Source organism: Mustela nivalis (assembly GCF_964662115.1).
Source record: "Mustela nivalis genome assembly, chromosome: 6".
Lineage (NCBI taxonomy): Eukaryota > Metazoa > Chordata > Mammalia > Carnivora > Mustelidae > Mustela > Mustela nivalis.
This window is the reverse complement of record NC_139025.1, coordinates 151,673,238-151,697,131: the sequence shown is the minus strand read 5'-3', so window position 1 is coordinate 151,697,131 and position 23,894 is coordinate 151,673,238. Positions and strand designations below refer to the sequence as shown.

Below are 23,894 nucleotides of genomic sequence, written 5' to 3'. Positions count from 1 at the left end.
CAGGGTGCACAATGGCTGCCTTTATTGCATTCCAAGTGGAGCAGGCTAGCACCAGGCCCATCCTGTCCCAGGCTTCTAGGAGGGGCTCTCAGGAAGGACCCCGGGGGGTTGGGCCGAGCACAGAAATTCCTTGGGGGCCCATAGGTGAAGCCCCAGAGCTGGAGCCCCGAGATCAGGAGCTAATGGCTGGGGCAGGCGTCCTCATTCCCGGGCACAGAGATGCCCTCAGCCCAGCACGTGGGTGGACTGCATCCTTCGTAGAACTGCCCTGGGCACTCCCCTATGGAGAACAGCCCTGGCCCTCCATCCCCACTCTAGAGGGGATGAGAACTGCGCTGCGACTGCACCTCCTTCCAGGACGGAGCACAAGATCCCTCCGAGTCAACATGGCCCTCGGGCCACAGGTGCTGTCCCAACCCCCCCGCCCCCCACCCCTGTCACCTCTACCTCATGGGCAGAGGGCCTGGGAGAGGTAGGGGAGGGGCGGACAGGGTGCCGTGTGCAGAGTCAGCCTGGGGAAGCACCGGGGCAAGGGGGCAGGCAGAGAGGCAGCAGAGGAAAGTCAGTGGGCTGCAGGGGGCTGGGAGCTGGGGACAAGGGAGCACAGCAAGCAGGTGCGTGAGTGCCTGAGCACGGGGGAGGGGTAGGAAGGCCAAGAACACGCATCACCGAAGACCACCGCACAAGAACAAGACAGGCTCTGGAAGGGCCCTGAGCCCCATGTGGGCCCAGTGACAGGTTAGTCGCAGGACACGCTGGGAGGCAAGAGGCCAAGCAGCTGGAAGGAGCAAGCTCCCTGAGAGTCACCAGGCCAGACTCAGCGCAGGAAGTCTGGAGCCCCGAGGACGGGGAGAGATCGGGGCCAAGCAAAGGTAGAGGGTAACCGCTGGTCGGCGCGCCCCCAAAGTACGGCATTCACGGCAGGGTCTGGGCTGGGGTGCTGGGTGCAGAGCTCATGCAGAGGGCTCGGGAGCCTCCAGCAGTGGCCCATGTAAACTTCAAGGAGGGGCTAGACCGCCAGGCACTTGGGAGTGGGGCCTGGGGGCCCCGGCCGGCGGCGACCCAGGAAGGGCCCCCGGGTGCCACCACACACAAAAGCCGTCCGATGAGGGGCAGACTGAGGAGGGGACCGAGAACAGCTGCTCGGAGAGCCCCCTGTGGCACCTCCTCGGCACACCTTCTTTGGTTAGTTCCGTAGTTCCAGAAAGTCTCCATCGCCTCAAGCTGCTTCCTTGTTGGTCTGCTGCCGGGTGGAGGCCCCCAGCCTCCTGCGGGGGCTACCGCAGGCCCTGGGTCTTGGAGCTGCCCTCTTGGGTGGGAGGCTGTCCCAGTAACTGGGTGGCGAGTGCCCCTGAGGCTGGAGGGGTGGCCTTGGTGCTTGGCGTACTCTTCCGGGTGCCCTGGGGACTGGGGAGGCCTTTCTTCTGGGGCTGAGGACTCAGTTGGCCTCCCTTCCTGCCCGTGGATGGGCTCTTGGAGCCTTTGGCCTTGCCCGGAGGGTGGGCAGCCTCGGGGCCTTTGAGGGGCTGGAGCCCCAGCATCTCACAGAAGGGGTTGCACTGGTGGGAAGAGGCAAACTGGTCCAGCAGGGCAGGGAAGCAACTCTCCTTGAGGCCTTGGTATCTGCAGCCAAACAGTGAGAGCTGAGCGGGAGCCCCAGCCCCAGGGAGAACCCCCAGGGGCCTGCGGCGGGATGGCCGTGGCCAGGGTGTCACGCCCCACCCTTTTGGGGGTGCTGGGAAGTCCAGCAGGGGGACGCACCCCAAACCTCCATCCCACACGGAGGCCCCACTACACGGTGGTGCAGGTGTTTGTCACGTCCACACTGCCGGTGTGCGGAGGATCTGCTTGTTCGTACAGACGAGAGCAAACTCTGCGTCCCCCCTTTGCTCCCAGGGCCCTGGCTCATCTGCACCATGATGAGCTTTCTCTAGCCAGAAGGAAGAGGAGACCAGGGTTGCAGGTGGGGGAGGGGGGGTCCCAATACTGTTGCTCCAGACCTGAGGTCAGGGGCATGGAGGGTACAGGGCGGCGGCCCCCAAGATGTGGCTACATGGCCACCCTTACAACTGGGATCATCTGGCCACAGGCCACCCCTCAGGGAGGGAGACCCAGAAGACCTTGGACAATTTCATAGCCCGAGAAGATTCTCAGAGGGCCTCCTGGCACGGACAGTCACTCACCCTCGCAGTTTGGTTGCAATTTGCACATCTGTCATCTTCCAATCAACCCCTGGAAAGAGAAAGAGCTGGAAGCTGGGGCAGCCCGGGTTGGTTTCGGCCCCCTCCCCCCAAACAGGTCTATCACTGGAAGGGGGCGTCCCAGGGCTCAGGGCGTGCCATCACTTCTGGCCGGGCTCACAGGCAGTGTGCGCGTCTAGTTGTTGTTAGTAGCAATGATGCCCCCTTCCCGCAGGTGAGGAGGCGGGCTCAGAGGTCAGGGGCTGGAGCAAGGTCATAGTCATTCTTCTGTTTGCTAACTGTGCACTGACCGTGTGCAGCGGCCACTGTGAGTCAGAGTGCGGGCTCAGTTCTTACTCCTAGACCCCAAGCCCTTCCAGCTGTGCAATCCTGCCTCTAGCACACGACTGCAGGCCACAAGCGGGGCTGGCCTCTGGCTCTGAGCCAGCATCTGCCCCTTCTTCTGCCCGGGATTAGCCTCTCTGGGCAAGGGAGGTCAAGTGGGAATGAGAACATAACCCGGGCTGGGCCGGCAGAAAAGTAAGCGTGGGGAAGACTGGCTTCCACCAACTCACACAGGCAGCAAGCATGCACCCCAGGAAGCCGAGACGAGGGGACGGTGCTGGGAGAACACAGCCAGGCAGAACGGGCTCTGGGGAGTGGCCTGTCCAGCCCAGCCGGTCCACCCCAGCATCCCAGCATCCACGCATTAGAGGGGGAGCCCCTCCCCACTTTCAAACTGTGCTGTCATATCCTTCTGGGAACGTGCCTTTCACTGCCAGGGCCTGGGGCTGGGTGTGACGAATGAGAGTCAGGGCATACGGGCGCTGATTTCCGAGCTCTGCGAGCTTCGAGAACCATCCCTAGGTCCACAACTCTCAGAGGAGCGGATGCCACCGGCCTCGCAGGGGAGTAAGAGCGTCAGGGGGTGTCTAGCTTAGTGTCTGGGGCACACACAGACAGTAGACGTTAGTCCCTGTCATTTCTCTGCGGGGGTCGCCACCTTCCACGCTGCACCCCAGTAACCATGGCCCCTGATGCGTGCACAGAATTCTGGTTTGCGAAATCGCTCACAGCCGTGGCCTCACTCGGTCCTCCCAGCCCGTGTGGGAGGTGGGAAAGGACCGCCACTCCCTGGAAGGGAGAGGGTGGCAAAGCTCGGGGAGACTGGGGGGGTCGCCCCATCTCAGCTTTGGCTTTCTCCTGGGTCTACAGAGACCCGCTGGAAAGCCAGGAGATGTGGAGTAAAGCCGAATACTCTTGAGTCCCAGGTTTTCCTACTGCATCACGTTATCCTCTCCTTCTAGAACCCGGGACACTTATCACAGCTTCTGGAAGACAATGAGTGTTCCCGATTCCCCTTTCCCCTTCCCAGCAGTGGCTCAATGTTGGATTGTCGGAGGCAACAAACAGAAGGCATGGCAACGGCTTAACGGGCCACCAGCCTCCCCTCAGGGGGCACCTTCAGGGGGCACCGTGTTTATGGTGCAGCTTGACCCCAGCAAGAACCACATTTAAGCCCGTTTTCTGTCTCTGGCCCTTGGCTTTCCCACTAATGCACATGGGGAACCCGGTAAGGTCGTGGGTGATATTCCCAGCGTTCCTCTCTTCCCACTCTGGAGGGACTCTCCTTTCCTCTCCCCTGCCTGGGAGGGACTGGTCAGAGAAAGGAAGATCTGTGCTTGTTGGCTTTTGATGGGGGGGGGTTGACTCTGAGGAATGGGGGAGATAGAAATAAGGAGTCACGAGACTAAGATGATTCCTGTAATAAAAGCTAACAAAAGTGGGGGAGGAGGAGGAGGAGGGGAAGAAGGGAGGGGGGCGAAGGGGCAGAGGAGGGGGGGGAGGGGGAGGAGGAGGGGATGAGGAGGAAGGAGAAGGGGCAGGAAAGCCAGCGAGCGGGATGGGAGAGTGGCGAGTCTGCAGAGGGGGACCTCCAGAGCAGATCGGCCAGGAGGGGAGGAAGCGAGATTTTGAGAAGACTTTGGGTGCGGGTGTTTCCTTAGTTCCTGATGAGGGAGCAGGAGGCTGGCTGAGGACAGAGCAGAAGCTGGCGCCTTGCACCCCCTCCACCTGCTCCCCTCCATACGTGTAGCATTCCTCAGGCACCCCTGACCGCCATGAACAATAAGCAGATAGTTAACCTGCTGGGATCACAATCCTGCTAGACAGGAGTCTCCCTTGGCTTACAAATGTCCTAAATCTCACTAAAAAAGACGATTGATAGCAGGATTATGACATCCCACCAAAAAGTCTCCCAACTTGATGTAAATGGCTGGCCTAAAGATGACATTGATCAAGCCAACATTGATCAAGCCACAAGGGCAAGGCCTCCGGTATCCTGGCACCCTGTAGGCCCTCTTTAGCATATGAAAACTCTGTTGAAACCTCCCTTCCCTTCACCTTCCCCCAACCGCAGGGTACATAACCTGCCATCCCTCACAACCCAGGGCAGCAGCTCTTCCTGCCCACAGGTCCTGTCCCTGTACTTTAATCAACCACCATTTTGCACCAAAGATGTCTCAAGAATTCTTTCTTGGTCATCGGCTCTGGACCTCAGCCCACCGAACCTCACCTAGGTTCTAGAACTTCATCAGTTCCCATGTCATGTTCCTTGAACTAAATTCCCTCTTAATTGTAACTGGAGCCTGGAACGTGCTCCCGGGGATGCCACAGCAGTTCTGCACGAGGCCGGGGAGGCCGATGTCCTTGACCAGGTTCCCGGGGAAAGCAAAGGAGAGGAAATGTGGGAGCACAGGGGACCCGGCTATGCCCCTCTGCACACTCTCGTTCTCGGGCACACACGCACCCACACCCGCCCAGACTCCTACCTGCCAAATCTGTGACAAGGAAGCTGCCATTCGTCCACAGATAGAGCCAGTGCTGGAAGGTCTGGCATTTCTGCCTGACCTCGGAGCCGCCGGCCGTCTCCGGCGCGGCGCTGCCCCACTCCCGGGAGCAGTAGGGCTGCAGGGGCTGGCCCAGGTCCTCCTCCAGGGTCGCGTAGGGGATGTTGTTGGCTGGCCGGTAGATGAGGTACAGTGGGAGGATCCTGAACACAGTTGCACTCGGCTGTGAGCGGGAAGTGCGGGCCCAGGAGCCCCCCCACCCCTCACCAAGTCTACACTCTTGGGTTGAAAAGGAGGGTCCTTCCAAAAGAGCATTCTCGGCTCCGAGACCAAAGGACGGAGCGGGAGGCCAGCTCCACCCTGAGCTTGGGGAAGGAAATGAGGCCATTGGTTTCCGAGTCCTGTGCATGCCCTGAGCCCAATGGGGTGAGAACTGAATGGTGCTGTGGCCCCAGGAGGACCTGAGCTTGGACGAGGGACGCAGACCTGGATGCGTCCACCCAAACGGAAGGCCTCTAGAGAGGAGGCAGCCGCACCGTGCTCCGTGCCAACCAGACCCCAGGGTTCGAGAGTCAGAGCTCAATCTCAACATGGAAACAATGACTCTTTATAGTTGACTCCTGCAAAAACCTTCACGGACACTGGCTGCCCGCCAGAGAAGAGTCCTGAGCCACTGGCCTAGAGCAGCCTAGCCCCCCATCCCTTTTGGAGAGTCCCAGCATCTTGCCATCTGCAAGCGAAGGAGTGGGGACCTGGGGTGAGCAGGAGGAGACCAAGACCAGGGCAGAGGCTTTTCTAAAGTGGGCGGTTAATCTTGAGGGCTTCGTTTCTAGATTTTGGGGGACCATTGAGCCGAGCATGGGCTGTAACTCAGGATGCTGCTAATGGGCCCTGAAATCACTGCTCTGGGCCAAAGCTCAAGTCTGTAGGTCTACACAGCACCCGCCCCCCCTTGTGAGCACTCACTCTGGCACCTCCCCAAAGCCAGCGGCCGCCTGGGCTTCAGCCGCAAAGATCTTGCAATACTCCCGACTCATGTTCTGGATCTTGCACCCCTGGGGATTAAAGAGAACCAAGTCTGGTCAGCAAGGGCGCTCCACTGCTCTCCATCAGGTCCGGCTCTAAGGGGAAGGGTCCGCTGCAGCAGGACAGTGGGGTGGGGGTGGGGGGGATTCCAGCCCTGGGAAAGGTGGGGGTCACTCCTTCCCTGCTCCCTGCTCTGCACCTTAGTTTGCTCATTTGCAAAACAAGAGGCTGTGGGCTTGTTTTCAAAAGTGGTTTCCAAACCGTGTTTCCTGGAGCCCAAGTGGCAGTGCCCCAGGGCCCACCCTGTGGGGAGTGAGACATCAAGACTGTCCCCCCCACCCAGTCACTCTTTTGATCTCAAGCAGAGGCTCCAGGATGATATGCATGAAGGCAACGAGAAAGGATTCTGCTACGAAAACTACGGTTTGAAAACCGTGGCCCCAAAGACAGAGCCAAGCTCATCTCCAGACCCGTCCCAGAAGCCTCCTGAGGATTCACACAGTCAGCCTCTGCCTCCAAGGGGACCCAAGGTGAGGAAGGGGGGAGGTGACAGGGGAAGAAGGGATCTGGGATGGCACACGGAACCTGAATGGTGACGTCGTAGTTTCTGCCCAGGAGAGAAGTCTCGCTGCTGGGTCCAAACACGAGCAGGCTGGACACCTTGATGACGCACGTGCGGCCTGACTCGAAGATGGGCTCCAGGCCGTAGATGACCTTGGCCTGGGAGGACTTCCGCAGGCCACACCCATGTCCACCCCCTCGTAGCTCTTCGCTCACCAGGCGTCCAAAGAGCTTGTCCCCCCAGCAGCCAGAGTCAGCCAGACCCTTTGCAAAGACCATGGGGGTCATCTCAATCTCTTCTCCAACTGCAAGGGAATGGGGGAAGGTGCAGGAAACTAGACATTGTTGCCTCACCAAGGTTGGGGGTGTGTGGGGGGTAGGGAGAGCTGGAACAGTCCCCCTGTCCCCCGACTCTGGTACACTCACTGTCTCCCATGACTCCTCTCCAGGGGCCCGTACACCGTGGGGCCCAACCCAGCCCGTGAGCTCCCAGCGGTGGATCTGTCTGATGCAGGCCCCGCCGTCTGATGGCACTCAGCGTGCCCCTCACGTGGCAAGGATGTGCTCAGTGTCTGTGCAAGGCACAGCTTTTCTGGGGAAGCGTCCACGCGGGTGTGGATTTTGTTTGGGAGTTAGGTGTTTGGATCAAATAAATAAATGTCTCCATCTCAAACAAAATATCTGACTACAAAAGGCTTCAGGACCCGTCCAGAAGCATGGGCTGCCTCAGTGCTCAGACTGTGGTCCCTACAAGCCATCTCCCTGCAAAAGGACCCCGAGCTCCCTCAAGAAACGGCTGAGTCCAGGTCTCGGGCAGGAAATAAACTCAAAGCATCTGGGACCTCTTCTCTGACCCGAAGGCGAAGCAGCCACGAAGACCCCGGGGGCTTGTCAGAAGGACACAGGAGCCGTGGAAGGGGCTTCCATGGGGGCAGATCAACTTTACCAACCAAAAGGAATGATTTCTACAATGTGGTGAACATATCAAATATATTTCAAAAATCACAGTCATCATTGCAGTTGGAAAAAACTCACTCCTCCCCCCGCCACACACACAAAACCCCAAACCTCACTGGTGACCTTTGGAGGACGCTAGGGACCAACTCGAGGCAACAAAAGACCATTTCTCCTTTACAGAAGAAACTCAACGGATGGATGTAGAAATGACAGAATTAAAATACTCTGGTTGGAAACCCAAACAAAATCGTGGATTCGGGCAATAACTGGTAGCTGCTCGAACCCCCGGGTAACAAGTATCAGATACAGTTCTTGAACTTTTTCACAGGATAGAGAGGGCAGGAGACCGCGGAATGAATGCAGAGATCAATCTTAATGTTACTCGAGTAAACCAATGACATCATGTGCCTCCGGATAGGATGCTAAGGGTCAGACAGAGCACCTTGTGATGGGTTCTTGCCCACTCAGACCCTCCCCACCCCCACAAAGAACTGCACTTGAATCTGACCAAGCCTCCCCATCAAATTACCAGTTTAGGAGAAGCACATGAGAAGAGGAACATGTTAAATGGGATTAAACCATCAAAATCCAGATCGCAAGAAATCCTACCCATCAAGCGACTTCAACAACTAAAGAGGGAAAACCACGAGCAAGAACAGGTATGTGTCAGAGATGAGATCGATCTGCCTGAAGCAATGAGTGATTCGTAACCCAGGTAAGCCAGCCGTGACGAGACAGCGGGGGGCGTGGGACTGAGCGTTTGCGTACGTTAACGCTCTATTGCTAAGTGTGTAGGTGTAAGCTTCCATCGGATTTTGCTTGCACTTGACAACCGGTCAAAGATGCTAGTTGAATGACTGAGGGATTAAATGAGTGAATGAACAAATGAATGAAGGAATGCATTAGTTGGCAACAAAGCTCTAAAAATTTATCCCCAGCTGCCTTCACAGTCCTGATTTTCAGTGTGTTTCCTACAGAAGCAGCCCAGACTTTTGCTCTAATGTTTAGGGACATGCCTTATAATTTAGGGGTATCACAATCACCAGAGACCTGCTGAAGATGCTGCTTTTCTGGGTCCCTTTCCCCAGATGTTGTGATTAAGGATATCAACAGCAGGGCCCTGGAAACTGCATTTCTAGCAAGCTCCCCGTGTGCACTGGAGGCAGGGACCCACAGAGCACAGTGAGAAACTCCGGGAAAGGAGCTGGCAGCGTGAGGCAGGCTCTAGTAGCCAGGCCTGCCCTTGGTCAAGGGCTCCAACATGGGCCAAGGGCACAAGGCTGAATTAACCTCTTGTGGAAGGGCCTCTTGGCCACTCCTTCTCCCACAATCTTCGGAAATAGCACTCCTCCCCATCCTCCATCCCGAGCCCTATCCTAAACGAGGAGGCCCAGCGTAGCTGTGCGTGGAGGTAAACACAGCACTTGGGATGGATGAAGCAGGTCCTCCCCGAGGACGGCAGGAGTAGGGATGAGAGCCCCCCGCCCCTCCCCCGTATGGGCATCATACCTTCACCTTCTTCTCTGGAGATGAATCCCGACAACACTGTGTGGAGAAAAAGAAGAGGAAGCGGCTGCCCTCAGGTTGGCCTGTGTGGAGAGAGCACCCTCTGCACAGAAGACCGCTGCCCCCCCACCGGCCCCGGAGCCAGGCTGGACAGAGAGCGTGGGAGGGGGCCCGCTCACCCTCGGGGCTGAGGCAGAAGTCGGTAGAGGCGGAACCGTGCTCATTGTTGATGGTGCATCGGTACACGCCACAGTCAACGGAGGACGCCTGCACGATGGCCAAGGCTGCCGGCCCCTCGTCCCCGGCACTGCAGAGAAGGGAGACCCTCCCTGTGAGGTCCATCACTGTGCACAGCCCGGGGCTGGACTGCGGTTCTGAGGAAGGTCACCCCCTGCCCTCCAAGGCTGCCGTGGACCCAGGCTCTGAGAGCTCGGGCAGGGGGGTGAGAGGTACTATGGTCAAGGGGTAGTCCTGGGTCACACAGGTCTGGGTGGCTATCCTGATGCCCCCTAGCTGTGTGACTTGGCAAGTGATTTGATGCCACCCAGCCTCAACTTTCTCCTCCCTACCAAGGAAATACTAGCATCTCCCTCATAGGGTTCCCCTGAGCCTTGCATGATGGACAGATCCACAGTGGGGGAAACATGCCCCGTATTACTGTACGTATTACATATTACTGTCGCTGCACTTGGGGAGCCAGGCCAGGTGGGAGTGGTATCCGGCTGGCTTACCTCCTGCCCACCTCGCCCACTGGGCGCTGATCCTTGGCCCACGTCAAGACTGAGTCACTGAGAATGTTGAAAAACTGACACCAGAGCTTCAGGCTGCCCGAGGCATCAGGAAACTGCTCCACCCGAATCTTCCGGATCACCTGTGGGGCTGAGAGCAGGGGCTCAGTTGAGAGGGACAAGCCACTTCCCCGCCACCTTGGCCCCACCCCTGTTTCCCTGCATGTGCTTAGTGGGACGGGCTGGGAGGAAACAGGATTCAAGCCCCCGCACCAACCCACCCTTCCCGGCCCCCAGCCTCACCCCGTGTGTGTCTCTGAGCCGTTGGCTCTGACCCCAAAGCACACATCCTCGCTAGAAAGGCCCCACTCCTGGGCCCCCACCCCAGGCCTGGGACAGCCTCGGAGCCCAGGACCCAGATGGCAGAGAAGAGAGGACAGAGGGCAGCTGCACTTGTGGGGAGCACAGTGTGACATAGGTAACAGCTGAATCACTGTGACACAAATGTAACATTGTGTTCAATGATACCATGTTATTTCTATACACACACATTATATTATAGATACACACATTCTTATACATGGTATTACAACTATACTCAAATTTAAAAACAAAACAAAACAAAAATCCATGAGAAATCAAATGCCTAAGTGGGAAGAAGAAACAGCAACACAAATGATCAGAATCAGAAATGCCCAAGGTTGTGTCAGAACCTTCAGGTATGAAATGGATCACAGAGGACGCTGCGGCAAATATGAGCCCCGACATTGGTTTTATAGATGAAAAGAGAGAACTCGCTGGGTGGTACTGGCTAGGAAAGCCCAGCCAAGAGTAAACAGATAATGCAAGCGGCCTCACATCTATTAAAGGAACGGAGTTCACTAAAAGAACAAAGAAAACACAACAACGAAACATAAAGCTTCTCCTCAAATAAAACGCAAGGCTCTTGTGGCAGGAGAGCGAGAGAGAGAGAGGACTCCAGTTTGGGTTCTAGGCCCTAACTCGAGGAACCTGCATCGGGATCCTGACCCTCCTGCTCTGTCCTCTGGGGACAGGTCTGTGCAGAGGGGACAGCGGGGACAAAGGCGCCAGACCTAGCACCACCTGGGGAAGGCAGCCCCGTGCTCGGGACCTGATTTCTTCCATCCCGCTTCACCCTCGGTGGCACACAGTTTGTACTGTGCCCCGTCCTGCGTGGCAGAGCCAGGATGAGAACTAGCCCTGGGACGGCATAGCCTGGGGGGTCTAGTTCCAGGAGACTGTTGTAGGAGGGGCGCTGTAAACCCCTCTCGGGTGTGCCCCCTCAGCGCCCCTGCTGCTGCAGTGTGCAACCCTCTCCCCTGGAGCCCTTCCCCACCCTCCCCATTGCTCACCTTTGAGCAGGTCTTTGGCTTTCTTGGACTTGGCCGAAGCGTCCTGCTTGCCTTCATCCAGGACTTGCTCTGTGTCCGCACTGCTGGCCTTGGGGCTGGAGCCCAGGTCTCCTGCTGCCGGCTCGTCCTCTGCCCGCGGCACCTCCAGCATACCTGCCTTTCTACCCTGGGTTGGGGAACGTTTCTCCCGTCCTGGGGTCCCCGGGGACCCCGGTGTCAGGCCCTTCCTGGGCCCCCGAGGGGAAACCGTGGGGCTCTCCCTTTCTTCAGCCTTGGCTGCCTCCCTGTCTCCTCCTGCTCTGACCTTGGGGAGAAACCTCTTCCTCCGGGCCCCCAAAGCTAGCTCCTCTGGTGTCGCTGCAGGGAGGCCTGTCGGGGCCTCCCCGGGGGCCTCCTCCTCCTGGAAGGGCTCCTGGGCCCTTCTGTCTGCTGGGAGTGCTCCCGGACCCGAGGCCGTCTGCCCACCCGTCTCCCCCAGCCACCTGCGTGCACCGCTCTCCGGGGAGGCTCCTGGGAGCCCAGGCCCCTTGGGGGGACCCTCACCCTCGCCCTCACTGGATCCTTCGGAGGCCAGCCCAGGGCCCCCCTCCTCACCTACCACGATGGCAGGGACAGTGAGGGTGCTGAGGCCAGGGCCCTGGGCTGCTGCAAGGGCCTGACGGCCAGCCTGCACCTCGCGATCCAGGAGGCCGGTGAGGCGGCGGGAGGTGCAGGGGCTCAGCGCCAGGCTCTGGGCACTCTGCACTAGATGGTTGTTCTCCACACGCTCCAGGATGCGCCTGGACGTCCGAGGACTCAGACCGGCCACCTCCACGTCGGGGACCAGAGTGGCCGAGGACACCGGAGCCCCAGTGGCGGCTGCCCCTTGCGCCTCAGCGCCCCCGCCCCCTGGCTCTGCACTGGAGAGCTTCAGCAGCAGAAGCAGGTAGTTCTTCAGGGAGTCTATGAGGCCGGGGTCGCAGCTCTGGGGACCCGGGGGCCTCCCCTCCGCATCCGGCCCCGGGGCACAGGACCCCTCAGTGTTGGCGGACATGGCTGCTGGCGGGTGACTCTGGGTGGGGGTCCCTGGCCCCAGGGACAGTGAGGGGGCGGGCCTCAGCAAGGCCTGGTTCCCAGACGGCGGGAAGGCAGCCGCACTCGCGTGCTCAGGGGCCGGAGTGCTGGGCAGAGCCTCCCGCGAGCTCGTGGTCAGGCCCCGCCTGGGAGGAGAGGGCAGAGCGGGCGCCTCCGGGCTCCGGCCAGCGGGAGGACAGCCGCCCAGATCCACGGACGGCACCTCCCTCGGCCGCTCCTCCTTGGGGCCTGGGATCAGGCCATCCTCTGGCTTGTCCTTGACCAGCCCCGGCCACTCAGGCCCTCCTCGCTGCTCCAGACCACCCTGGGGAGGCCGCTGGACTGGGAGCGTGCGACCGCCTCCTGAGGCAGCCAGCAATGCCGGCTCATAGCTCCCGGGGGCCGTGACTGCCACTTCTTCAGATCTGAGCACGAAACCAGGTTCTTCCGGGACAGAGGGCCCTTCGGGGATCTGGTCGAAACACTCACTGGACTGTGGGCCGGGGCTGCTCACGGAGCCCTTCTCGGACTGACCTTTCATGGCTGGGGGTGTGCTCTCCTCGGACCGTGTCCCTCTGTCTTCCTGCATCCTCCTGCCTGTCTGTGTCCTTTCCACCTGCGTCCCTGCCCCTCCCTGGGCCACCACATCCTCCTGGAACCTCCTGGCGGATGCTGGCCTCTCACTTTCTCGTGGCCCAGTGTCCACCCGGCTCTTCCTATCTGCCTGTGTCATCTGGGTGGCCTCTGTCCTGTCTCCCTGGGTCCTTCCATCCACCTGCCTCTTCCCATCAGCCTCTGTATTCTTCTTGCCTCCACGTTTCTGGTCAGCAGATGTCCTCCCAGCTTCCTGGGTGTCTGTGTCCATGGGCTCAATGATGCCCCGGCTTCTGGGGTCACTGCAACCCACAGAGACCATGTCGGCGGTGTTGGCAGCCAGCGCGGTAGGAGCCGGGCTTGCCCGGGATTCCGGGACCTGAGAACACGCGGAGGAGAGGAAGAGCTTGACCACGTGAGCCTTAGGATCTCTCCCAGCCTGGCTTCCCAGCCTCCTCTGACCTCACCCAGATGAGCCCGACCGTATTCCTGCCACTGGTTTTCCAGGCCTACTAGGGGTTGGAGGCAAAGGACATGTGGCCAAGTCCCAAGCCCCCCATCCTGATCCCTGATCCCAGAGTCTAGACCAAGGAATGTCCAGAATCCGGGTCTAGCTCTGGCCCTTCCCACCTCTCCCTGAAGAAAAACCTGCCTTCCCTGAAAGACCCCTCATCCCTGCCATTTGGAGGAGAGGGTCCCCCTTCCAAGGCTTCTGAGCAAATTGATCTGTCCCTCTTTTTTGGCACTAACTGCCACCAGATAGAATTACAGACGACAACGGAGAGAGATGAAGGGTCTCCTGACAACGCGCTCCATGGCAGCATCTGCCATTACCATAGAGCAAATGGTACCCATGTGATGTCATCCGAACACAGAGGTTACCATCACTCGGGACACCAGCTATGCCGGAGAAATCAATGAAGTGTATGCTACTACCCTTTCGAATGCCCTATTTAATTACAAATCACTATCCTAGGCCCCTATTTGTTACACATGCACAACCTCACTTACTCCTCACGGTGTGAAGTAGTTGTGAGCGCTCTCCATTGTCACTCAGACAATAGAGCGCCCAACTCTTGAACTCGGGGTTGTGAGTTCAGACCCCACAATGGGTGTAGAGATTATGGAAAAATAAAAATCTTTAAAAAAATTTCTTTAAAAAAAAGTAAACCTAATAGGTAGGAACACACCAATGGCCAAAAGAGAAGGTGACTGTCCACCATCAGACAGGAAGTGGTAGAAGTCAGCCCAGAAGCCGGCCATGTCTCACTTCAAGCTGGAGAGAATACAGGAGAATGCCGTCCCGTCCAATATAATTAAAGGACTTCTGGTCTAAACATAGCAGCACAAGAGACAAGTTGTCTCTTTTCCTCCCCAATATAATCAAAAGCAACAATAAAAACAAGAAAAAAATATTAAACTTCATCAGGAGTGAAACTGGAGGCATATAAAACTTACAGTCTCAAAAAAAAAAAAAAAAGTAAAAGAAAAGAAAAACGGAGCAGGGGCTGCCGCAGGGAGGTAGCTGAGAAGAAACCGTGAGAGAGCTCAGGCAGGCGGAGAGTGAAGAGTTCTGTGGGGCTCAGAGAGCGGCCGCCAAGTGCAGTTACTGTGGGTACAGGACTCCTCCCGCTGTGATGAGCGCCAGAGCCCCCCTCCAACGAGAGCTGTGGGGTCGCCGAGAGCTGGGTGGGAATCACCCAGAAGACACCCAAGGTTGACGTCCAGCGGACACAGGCAGAGGAGAGTGGAATGACCTGGTGGAAGCCTATCTCAGAAAACACCCACAAAAAAACACACTTCTGAAGGAAATTCCTGAAAATCTCTAAGCATAGGAAGGTTGTCTTTGAACACACGAGGACTTAGGGAATATCATTCCCATGAGCCCCGCTTGAGCACACTACCAGAGAACATACTCCGGTCAGCTGGAAGATGTTTAGGGGAACCACAGCAAAATTCTTGCTGAGCATTAAATATGTATTAATTACATAGTCAAGACCACACCCAAAGGGGTTTAGAGTGGCAGAGGAAAATGTCAGTGTTCTATGCCCTGAGCAGGCAGAAATGATACAACTTGTACAAAAAGTAGAAGGAGGAAGAAGGTGATAAGTGGAGTCTATCACCTATACAAGCCAGGAACCAAAGATTTAGTCAAAGCTGGAAAAACCAGGTAACAGAAATATAGGATATCTAACTATACAGAGATAATCGCCTAGATAGAAGATGTGGGGCTAGTATGAGATGGAAAATGATGGGGAAAAAATGACATGATCATAGCTGTCATGAACAATTAAGACCCTGAACAGAGGAAATTCTTAATAGTACCATATAAAATATAAAATATATATTATATATTACCACATACAAATATCTCTAGTTATCAGAAGAACCACACACAAAACCAAAGGAAACAGATCGCATAAAGAAAGACTTTAAAATATATATAATTAAACTACATTTGAATTAAGTATAGAATTTAAAGTTACTGAATATGGGATTTTGAATGAATGATACCATTCATTCAAATATGGGAAAAATAAGAGTGTGGTGATTTTCAGAATCCATCAAATAATCTCAGTGGCCAAAGAATTTTTGTAAAAATGCTCCTCTAACTTCTCCAACAACCAGTAAGAGACTAATAGACAAAAATCCCTTGGAGCCAACAGACAGAGGTTAGTAATACATTAGAACTTTCTGTTAACTCCTGGCATTCTAGGATTAGGAAGCATTAACACGGGCATAAAATCCATAAATTTACAAAGAAAATGCTGACTTTGAATAAGTCTCATGGGAACAGAGTTTCTTTGATTTTTTTTTTCAAGATTTTATGCCCAACATGGGGCTCAAACTCACAACCTTGAGATCAAGAGTCGCACACTCTACTAACTGAGTCAACCAGGTGCCCCTACAGCCTTTGATTAAAGCTCTCTTCTCTCCCCCATCCCCAAGCCTGATCAGTCCCTGAGTCCTGTCAAACCTACTTCCTCAGGGTCTCAATACCCATTCCCTTCTCTGTCTTCCCTGCCAACCGCTGAAACCACGCTGCCAACAATTCTGTCTCGCCTGGACCCCTTTCAAGTCTCAACTGGCAATCACAACTCTAGTGTTCTGCCTCTGCGCAACACTTACCCTCACTGCAAGCCAAGTGATCTTGCCAAAATACAGATCGGATTGTGACACTGTCCTGCTTAAAAACCTCTCCAGGGCTCATCATCACTCACAGGATAAAGCCTAAAAAGCCTGAGCCTAAAGGAGCAAAAAGTTTAAGAACACTGCTGGCCAGGGTCTGGGGAAAGAGGCTGTCAGCACCGCCTCCATGGACGGCCACTTAGCATCATTTAATAAAACTTAAAAACGCTTGTGCTCTTGGACCCAACAGTTCCGTTACGAAGAATAGGTCCTATAGATGTATTTCCACGCGTAAATGGACTTAGGGACAAAAATGTTCACTGCAGCACAGTTTATAACGGCCAAACTAGCGATGACCTAAATTCCGTCAACAGAACCAGCCCGGTGAATTACAGTACATCCATATTCCAAATAACTAAAATAAATATCCAAGTAGAAAAGCAAGGTGTGGACAGAAAGGACAATATGCAACCTTTGTGTGGCAAATGTACAGACACATATTTTTAAATGCAGGGAAAATAGTTCTGGAGGTATGCTCAGGAAACCCGTTCTGGCGACTGACTTCAGGAAGAATAACTGGTGGGGGGGGGGAATCCAGTTGAGGATGACAATATTCTCCATATACCTGTTCTACTTTTTAAATTTTATACCATATGCACATGGGCACATATCCAACAACGTTCAATTTAAAGTGAAAACAAATCAATTACACCTCGTGGCTAACGAAGCCCATCCTTCCGTAAGCGTCCCAGATCTCTCTTCCCGATTCATCTCTTGGGTCCCTCTGCCCAACACCACTAAGTTACGGTAGTGACCACTGTGCTATTTTATTACTACTTGGTGTGTTTTCTCTCTGCTGGACAGTCTCAGCCTTCTCCTTGCCCACCTGAAAGACTCCTCATCCTTGAAGACCCTCTTCTTGGAAGACTTCTGAGTCTCCTCTTCCACATACTCCCCCCAAAATCAATAGAGGCTCCCTACGCTATGTACCCACAGCAAATGTACCTGATTGTATCGGGATTCCCTCATTCTGTGTGGTAGTGTTTCATCCAGATGGCACTGTTAATGTGTAAACCCTTCCCTTCCAAAGAGATGGACCCAGCACAGACCCTGGATTAGAGGGGCTGCTGGGTAACTCTATGGTAAAGGATCAGTTGAGTAATTTCTGTACACTTCTGCAAAGGATGACCTCTTTAGACACTGTGGTACATGTGTGCGTGTGTGCGTCTACATCTGGAACCGTGTGGAGATATGAGAAGGACTGCCATGTATTCTTTAAAATAACCACGGTGTGAGCAGGGGTGAACCCAGCTGGTTCTGTATGAGCTTTGTCACTACAAGGAAGAGCAGTAGGTTTAATTATCCATCCGGACCTACTGTCTTCCTCATAAATTCTCAGAGATTAGGGATGCAGTCTGCTTTACCTCTGCACCCAGCATGGGCTCAAGCACATAGGAGATTTTGGAATCAACTACTAATTGACAATACAATGGCTTCTAACCCTCAGAGTGGGACATGGTCCCAGAGTGCTGGCTTGGGGAAGCAGGGACTAAACCAGGAGCTTAACAGGAATGGTGAGGGCAATGTCTAGGACCTGGAATCTCCTTCCTCTGAAACCTAGCCCCAGGGCTGATACTGAGGCTTTAACATCTTTAAATGCTTGGTAGATTTGCCAGAAAAACTATCTGGTCCAAAAGACTTCCTATTTGGATGATTTTTAGCAACAAATTTTATTTCTGTAACAATTATAGGATTATTCAAGTTAGCTCGTTGTTTGCAAGAGTTTCATAGCTTGTAGTTTTTAAAGAGTTCGTCTATTTCATCTAAGTTGTTGAACTACGTGCAGAGTTTTTCATGATGGGCCTTGATTATCCTTTTAGTACTTGCAAGATCTCTAGAGAAATTACCCTTCACTCCTTTTTAAAAAAATCTTTTTTCTAAGGATTTATTTATTTTAGAGGGATTGAAAGAAAGAGAGGGAAAGAGAGAACATGAGTGGTGGGGAGGGGCCGAGGGAGAGAATCTTCAATCAGACTCCCCACTGAGTGCAGGCAGCCAGACACAGGGCTCAATCCCACGAACCAAGAGATCACGACCTGAGCCGAGACCAAGAATCAGACATCCAACTGCCTGAGCCACCCTGGTGCCCCTAAAAATTTATTGAGGTATAATTGGCAAAAACTGTATAATTTAAGGTGTACAACCTGATGTTTTGAGATGCCTATCGTGTGAAATAATCACTATGATCAGGCCCTTCTTTTACCTTAATGCTGGTTATTGTGTCTTTTCTCATTTTTTTCCTTTGTGAGTCTTGCTAGAGGTTTATCAATATTACTGATTTTTTCCAAATAACCAGATTTCGGTTTGTTTTCTCCATAGTTTTCTGTTTCCAATGTCATTGTTTTCTGCTCTTTTTTTTTTTTATTACGTTCAGTTAACCAACATACAGAACATCATAATTTTTTGATGTAGTGTTCAATGATTCATTAGTTGCATATATCGCCCAGTGCTCTTTTACTCTTTCCTTGCTTCTCTTTGTTTTGGGTTTATTTACCTCTTCCTTTTCCAGTTTCTCAACACGGGAGCTTAGATTACTTAGACCTTTCTTATTTTCTAATATAAATATTTTAATGTTATAAATTTTCCTCAAAATACTTATTTACCCAAACTTTTCATGTGTTGTATCTTCATTTTCATTCAGTTAAAAATGTTTTCCATTTGCCCTTAAGACCTTCCTCTTTGGGGCACCTGGGTGGCTCAGTGGGTTAAGCCGCTGCCTTCAGCTCGGGTCATGATCTCAGGGTCCTGGGATCGAGTCCCGCATCGGGCACTCTGCTCGGCAGGGAGCCTGCTTCCTCCTCTCTCTCTCTCTGCCTGCCTCTCCATCTACTTGTGATTTCTCTCTGTCAAATAAATAAATAAAATCTTAAAAAAAAAAAAAAGACCTTCCTCTTTGACTCACGAGAATGCGTCATAAATATTTAAAGCATTTTGAGAGTTTCCTGTTATCTTTTTCTGTCATTGATCTGTTGCTTAAGTCCCTATTGCACAGAAAACATACTTTGTATTATTGCAATTATTTTCTATTTGTTAAGGTTTGTTTATGACCCAGGATATGATCTATTTGGGTGACTGTTTTACACGCACCTGAGAAGAACAGTATTCTGTTGTTACATGGAGTATCCTATGCATGTGTTAGACCCAGTCAGTTGATAATGTTGCTCTTTTCTATTCTTATTCATACTGATTTTCAGTTTATTAACTCAAGACATTACTGAGAGAACTTTAAAGTCTCCAACTATAATGGCTGATCTTTCTGTTTCTCCTTCCTGTTCTTCATATATTTTGAAGCTCTGTTGTTAGAGGCAAACACATTTTTTTATTATGTTTTCTTGAGAGGACCCTTTTCTCATTATATAATTCACAATTTTGCCCTGGAGTCTACGTTGCCTGAAATTAAGAGGGTCACTCCAGTTCTCAACAGATTAGTGTTTGCATAGTGTATATTTTCTATCATTTTATTTTTTGCCTACCTGTAATATTATAGTTGAGGTCAATTTCTTGTAAAAATCCCAGCTTTGAGAATCTTATTTGATCCATTCTCACAATCTCTCTTATTTGTGTGTTTAGACCACTTATATTTAATATAATTATATGTTTGCATTTAGGTCAATTATTTTATTATTTGTTTTCCATTTCTTTCCTCTGTTTTTTCTGTCCTCCATTTCCCCTATCCTGTCTTCTTTTAGATTATTTGAACATTTTTAGCATTCCCCTTCAATTTATATGTTGTGATTTTTACTTACTATTTTAATTTTTGCTCTAAGGGTTACAGTATATATACTTCCCACAGTCTATTTGGAATCAATATTTAACTCTTCAAGTGAAATGTAGTCATTTTATCACCATATAGATCCCTTTGTCCTCTCCCTTTTATGCTGCATGTTTACCCCAATATTTACCATTTCTGTAGTTCTTCCTTCATTCCTTATGATATAGGTTCCATTCCGGTATCATTTCCCTTCTATAGGTAAAACGTACTTTAGCAGTCTTTCAGAACAGGTCTGCCAGTGATTTATTATCTTAGTTTTATCAGGTAATGCCTTTATTTCACCTTCAATACTGAAAGATGTATTTTGCTGAATGTAGATCTACGAATAGAAAGACACTTCCTTTTAGTAGGTCTATTATTCCACTTCCTTTTGACCTCCATTGTTTTTGATGAGAAATCTGCAGTCATTTGAATCATTGTTCCCCTATAATGTGTTGTTTTTCACTGACTACTTTCAAGACTTTGTGTTGTCTTTAGTTCTCAGCAATTTGCTTATTGCTTCTTGGCATGGAATTCTGTAGGCATATCTTATTTGGGATTTGCTGGACTTCTTGTGTGTAGGTTTGTGTCTTTTGCCTAATTTGGCTAGTGTTCAGCCATTATTTATTCAGGTATTTTTTCTGTACCACACCCTTCTCTCCTGGGTCTCCAATAACACAAACATTAGATGTTTTGATATGGTACCACAGGTCCCTGAAGGTCTGTTTATTTCTCTTTCTTATCTTTTTATTTTCCTTCTCTGTTATTCAAGTTGAATAATATCTATCGACCTATCTTCAAGTTCACTGACATTTTCCTGCCATCTTCATTCTGCTATTGTGCCCAGTGAGAAAGTGTTTTTATTTCAATTATTGTATTTTTCAGTTCTAAAATTAAAATTTGGTTCTTTATATCTTGTATTTCTTTGCAGAGACCGTTCTAGGTTTCTATTTATTTCCAGAATGTTTACCCTTACATTTTGTCGTATTCTTATAGTTGCTGACACTAACTGAGATAATTTCATTATCTCTGCCATCTTGACACTGGCATTCTTTGTCTTTTCCCATGCAAGTTGAGATTTCTTGATTTTCCATATGCCAAGTTACTTTTACTATATCCTAGACGTTCTGAATATCATGAGACCCTGGTTCTTATATAAATCCTACGGATAATATTAATGTTTGTGTCTTAGAAGACACTCTACTTGGTTGTGTTCAGGCTGCAAGTTTCATTCAGATTGTAGTTTCAGTGAGAGTTCCATTTTTCAATGCCTTCACAGTACTATTCAGACCAACCAGTGTGTATGCCACTGGGGACCAGTCTGGGACCTGGATGATGGTCTTTTAGTTCCATTCTCAAAGTTTTTGATACAGCATGCAGAACCAGATCCATGCATGCATAAATAGCTTGGGGACAAGCCCAAGAATTTATAAACAGCTTATGAAGTCACTTTCTCAAATGTTCCTTCTCCAAGATCTCTCCTGTAATTTCTGGGTCCTTAGGGCTCCCTTTTTTCAGCCTCTGAACAGATAGCTGGGGCTTCATTTATTCATCATATACTTTCACACATGAACCTGTGTCCTAGGCCAAGAAAGAGACCCAAAAGAGAGAAAAAAAAAGCAACAGGGATTCATCCTACCGTTTTGGGAGACCACAGCTTCTCTGAACAGAGAAAAAGATTCCCTCCCTCAAAGTTTGACACCTGTGGCCTCTTCTGCCATTACTGTCACTACTAGGAGATTCCTTTCCTATTCCTCAAGCTTGATGTACAGTAGAGAGCTTCTCCTAAAGTAAAGCTGATCCTTACTTCTGAGTTTCTGATTGAATTAAGACCAGGACAGAGAATACTAGATTTAAAAGGCAAAAAAACAAACAGGAAAACACTGCTAGTTCTAGGGTACTTTGAAGTCCAGTCTTCCCCGGTCTGCCTACTATTGTTTACCAAAGTCCTCAAATAGCTGCACCAAGCATTTTGCCCAAGTTTTTTAGCTGCATTCAATGGGAAATATAGGGTGAGTGTTTGCCCCATCTCATCCAGAACTGGAAATGTTATAACAACTAGCTTCATACTGATTATTGTATCTTTCAGTTCTGGTTTTCCAGTTGGTTGATTTTTAAGTTTATCCCACTTTTTATAACTTCTAGTTCTCTGAAATTTTCAATCTTGTCTGGAATCTAAGGAATCTACATACTCAGATCAACATCAAGTTAATTTAAAAGTCAAGTGGAGAAATTCAAATAATAAAAATTATTTTTAAAATGTAGATTCATACTCAACTAACCTCAGAATAGGGAAGGAACACTTAAACCATGGGAGGTGGTTCAATAATAAATGGCAGCCTATATAACCATCAGCGTTTTCCAGAAAATTTTTAGGGACCATGAGAAAATGTTCATGAAATAATGAGAAGGAGAGGCGCCTGGGTGGCTGGTGGGTTAAGCCTCTGCCTTGGGGTCAGGTCATGATCTCAGGGTCCTGGGATCGAGCCCCTCATCGGGCTTTCTGCTCAGCGGGGAGCCTGCTTCTCCATCTCTCTCTGCCTGCTTCCCTGCCTACTTGTGATCTCTGTCAAATAAATAAGTAAAATCTTTAAAAAAGAAAGAAAGAATGAGAGGGGAAGAAAGTAGGATATGACTGAATCAGAAGAGCAGGACACACTGAATTTGTACTGCATATACAGAAAGATTGGTAGCTACATCACGATGCTTCTCGATGGTAGAATTCTAGGTGAGCTGTTATTTATCCCGTTGAATTTTTAAGGGTTCTCCCCATATTTGTCACCACGAGCATGGGTGTCTTTCAAGAGATTTTTTAAAGACTTGGTAGGATGAGAAGATGAAAAACCAATCTGATTCAGCCACGAAAGAGCAGCAGGTTTGGCGTACGCCTAGACGTTAAATGCATTTTTCACCTGTGCGATCTATGTCACAATTTTCTAAGTACAGAAAATAGAAGTCGCACACGCGTCTTGCAAGGACCGTGGAACCAGGGCGGGCCGCCTCTCCTGCACCTGCCGCTCCTCTGAGAGGCAAGGAGAGCCCTGCTGGGAGGGGGCAGGTGGCCTGGCGCTGGTGTCCCCTCCACTGTGGGCAAGGAGGCCGCCTTCGTCAGACTTGGCTGCTGGCCTGGTCACTTCCCGAATGCGCTCCCTGGGGGCTCCTGCCTGTGGGCTGGGTCAGGCACACGGAGCAGTGCCATCAGGGCCACTAGGAACTCAGCCCACCAGCTGCCAGCATCCCCAGAGACCAAGTGTGAGCGCTGAGTCACCAACCTCCAAGAGTCTGGCTTGAGGTCCGCCCCCTCCCAAGCCCTCTGAACCTACTGTCCCCACAGACTAACTCAGCACCACTCTTGAAATGCCAGAAGTTCTTTCTGTGGGAAGGTCAGTGCCCCCTTTGCCTATGAAGCTCTGTCCCCCACGAGGTCCTGGGGCAGGTAGCTTGTCCCTTCTGCCGTCTGTCCTCCCTCTTGAAACACGTTCCCTTTCTGCCACTCAGAAGAAATATGGCCTTTTTTCTGCCTACTGTGAAACTGTCTCCCCCAAACTCCTGTGAAACACCGTCTGCCTCCCCCTTTGGGGGGCCTGGCTGACTCTTGATCTTGGCTCAGGTTGTGAACTCAGGTTCATGGGATCCAGCCCCACTCTGTATGGGGGGGGGGGTAGTCTGCTTCTCCCTCTGGCTCTGCTCCTGCCCTGCTCACTCTCTAATAAATTTTTAAAAATAAAAATAAAGATGAAATACGGTCTGCCCTTTGTCTCCTGAGACATGCAGCACTGACCAAAGGGGACAAACTTCCCTCTGTCACTCTTCTCAATCCTGTTCCTCCCTCTCCGCTCCCTGAACTTCTCAGTGCTGTCGCCCACCTCTTCTTTGAACAGTGGATACCCCCATCCCTACCTTCCCTCCATAGGCCACCTGATCCCCTGGAAATGATGGCCTTCCTGTTCCCAGATAAAAAAGGGGGCCTCAGTCCCCCACCTGTCACCCACCGTAGAAGTCATCTTACTCCTCCTGCCATTTACTAGTTCTTAACACGCACCAGGCCCTCCGCTTAGCCAACAGGCTCTCCCAGCAGCCTACGATGTACGTAGCATTTTTATTCTGATTTTACAACTTGCCCCGAA

General features: G+C 51.7%; 1 protein-coding gene across 4 annotated transcripts in view; it reads right to left on the bottom strand.

The window, feature by feature from the left end:
- The window catches only part of ALPK3 (alpha kinase 3), a 46,011-nt gene continuing 22,117 nt past the window's right edge, over window positions 1–23,894 (bottom strand). For all 4 annotated transcript variants that reach the window (XM_082736136.1, XM_082736138.1, XM_082736137.1 and 1 more), the window contains 9 exons: window positions 11,181–13,206; window positions 9,811–9,958; window positions 9,259–9,386; window positions 9,083–9,118; window positions 6,641–6,921; window positions 5,996–6,084; window positions 5,012–5,232; window positions 2,184–2,232; window positions 1–1,623 (listed from right to left, as the gene is read on the bottom strand). In XM_082736136.1, coding sequence (XP_082592262.1) covers window positions 1,278–1,623; window positions 2,184–2,232; window positions 5,012–5,232; window positions 5,996–6,084; window positions 6,641–6,921; window positions 9,083–9,118; window positions 9,259–9,386; window positions 9,811–9,958; window positions 11,181–13,206 — 3,324 coding nt within the window. In that variant the 3' untranslated portion in view covers window positions 1–1,277. The remainder of the gene's footprint in view (window positions 1,624–2,183; window positions 2,233–5,011; window positions 5,233–5,995; window positions 6,085–6,640; window positions 6,922–9,082; window positions 9,119–9,258; window positions 9,387–9,810; window positions 9,959–11,180; window positions 13,207–23,894) is intronic.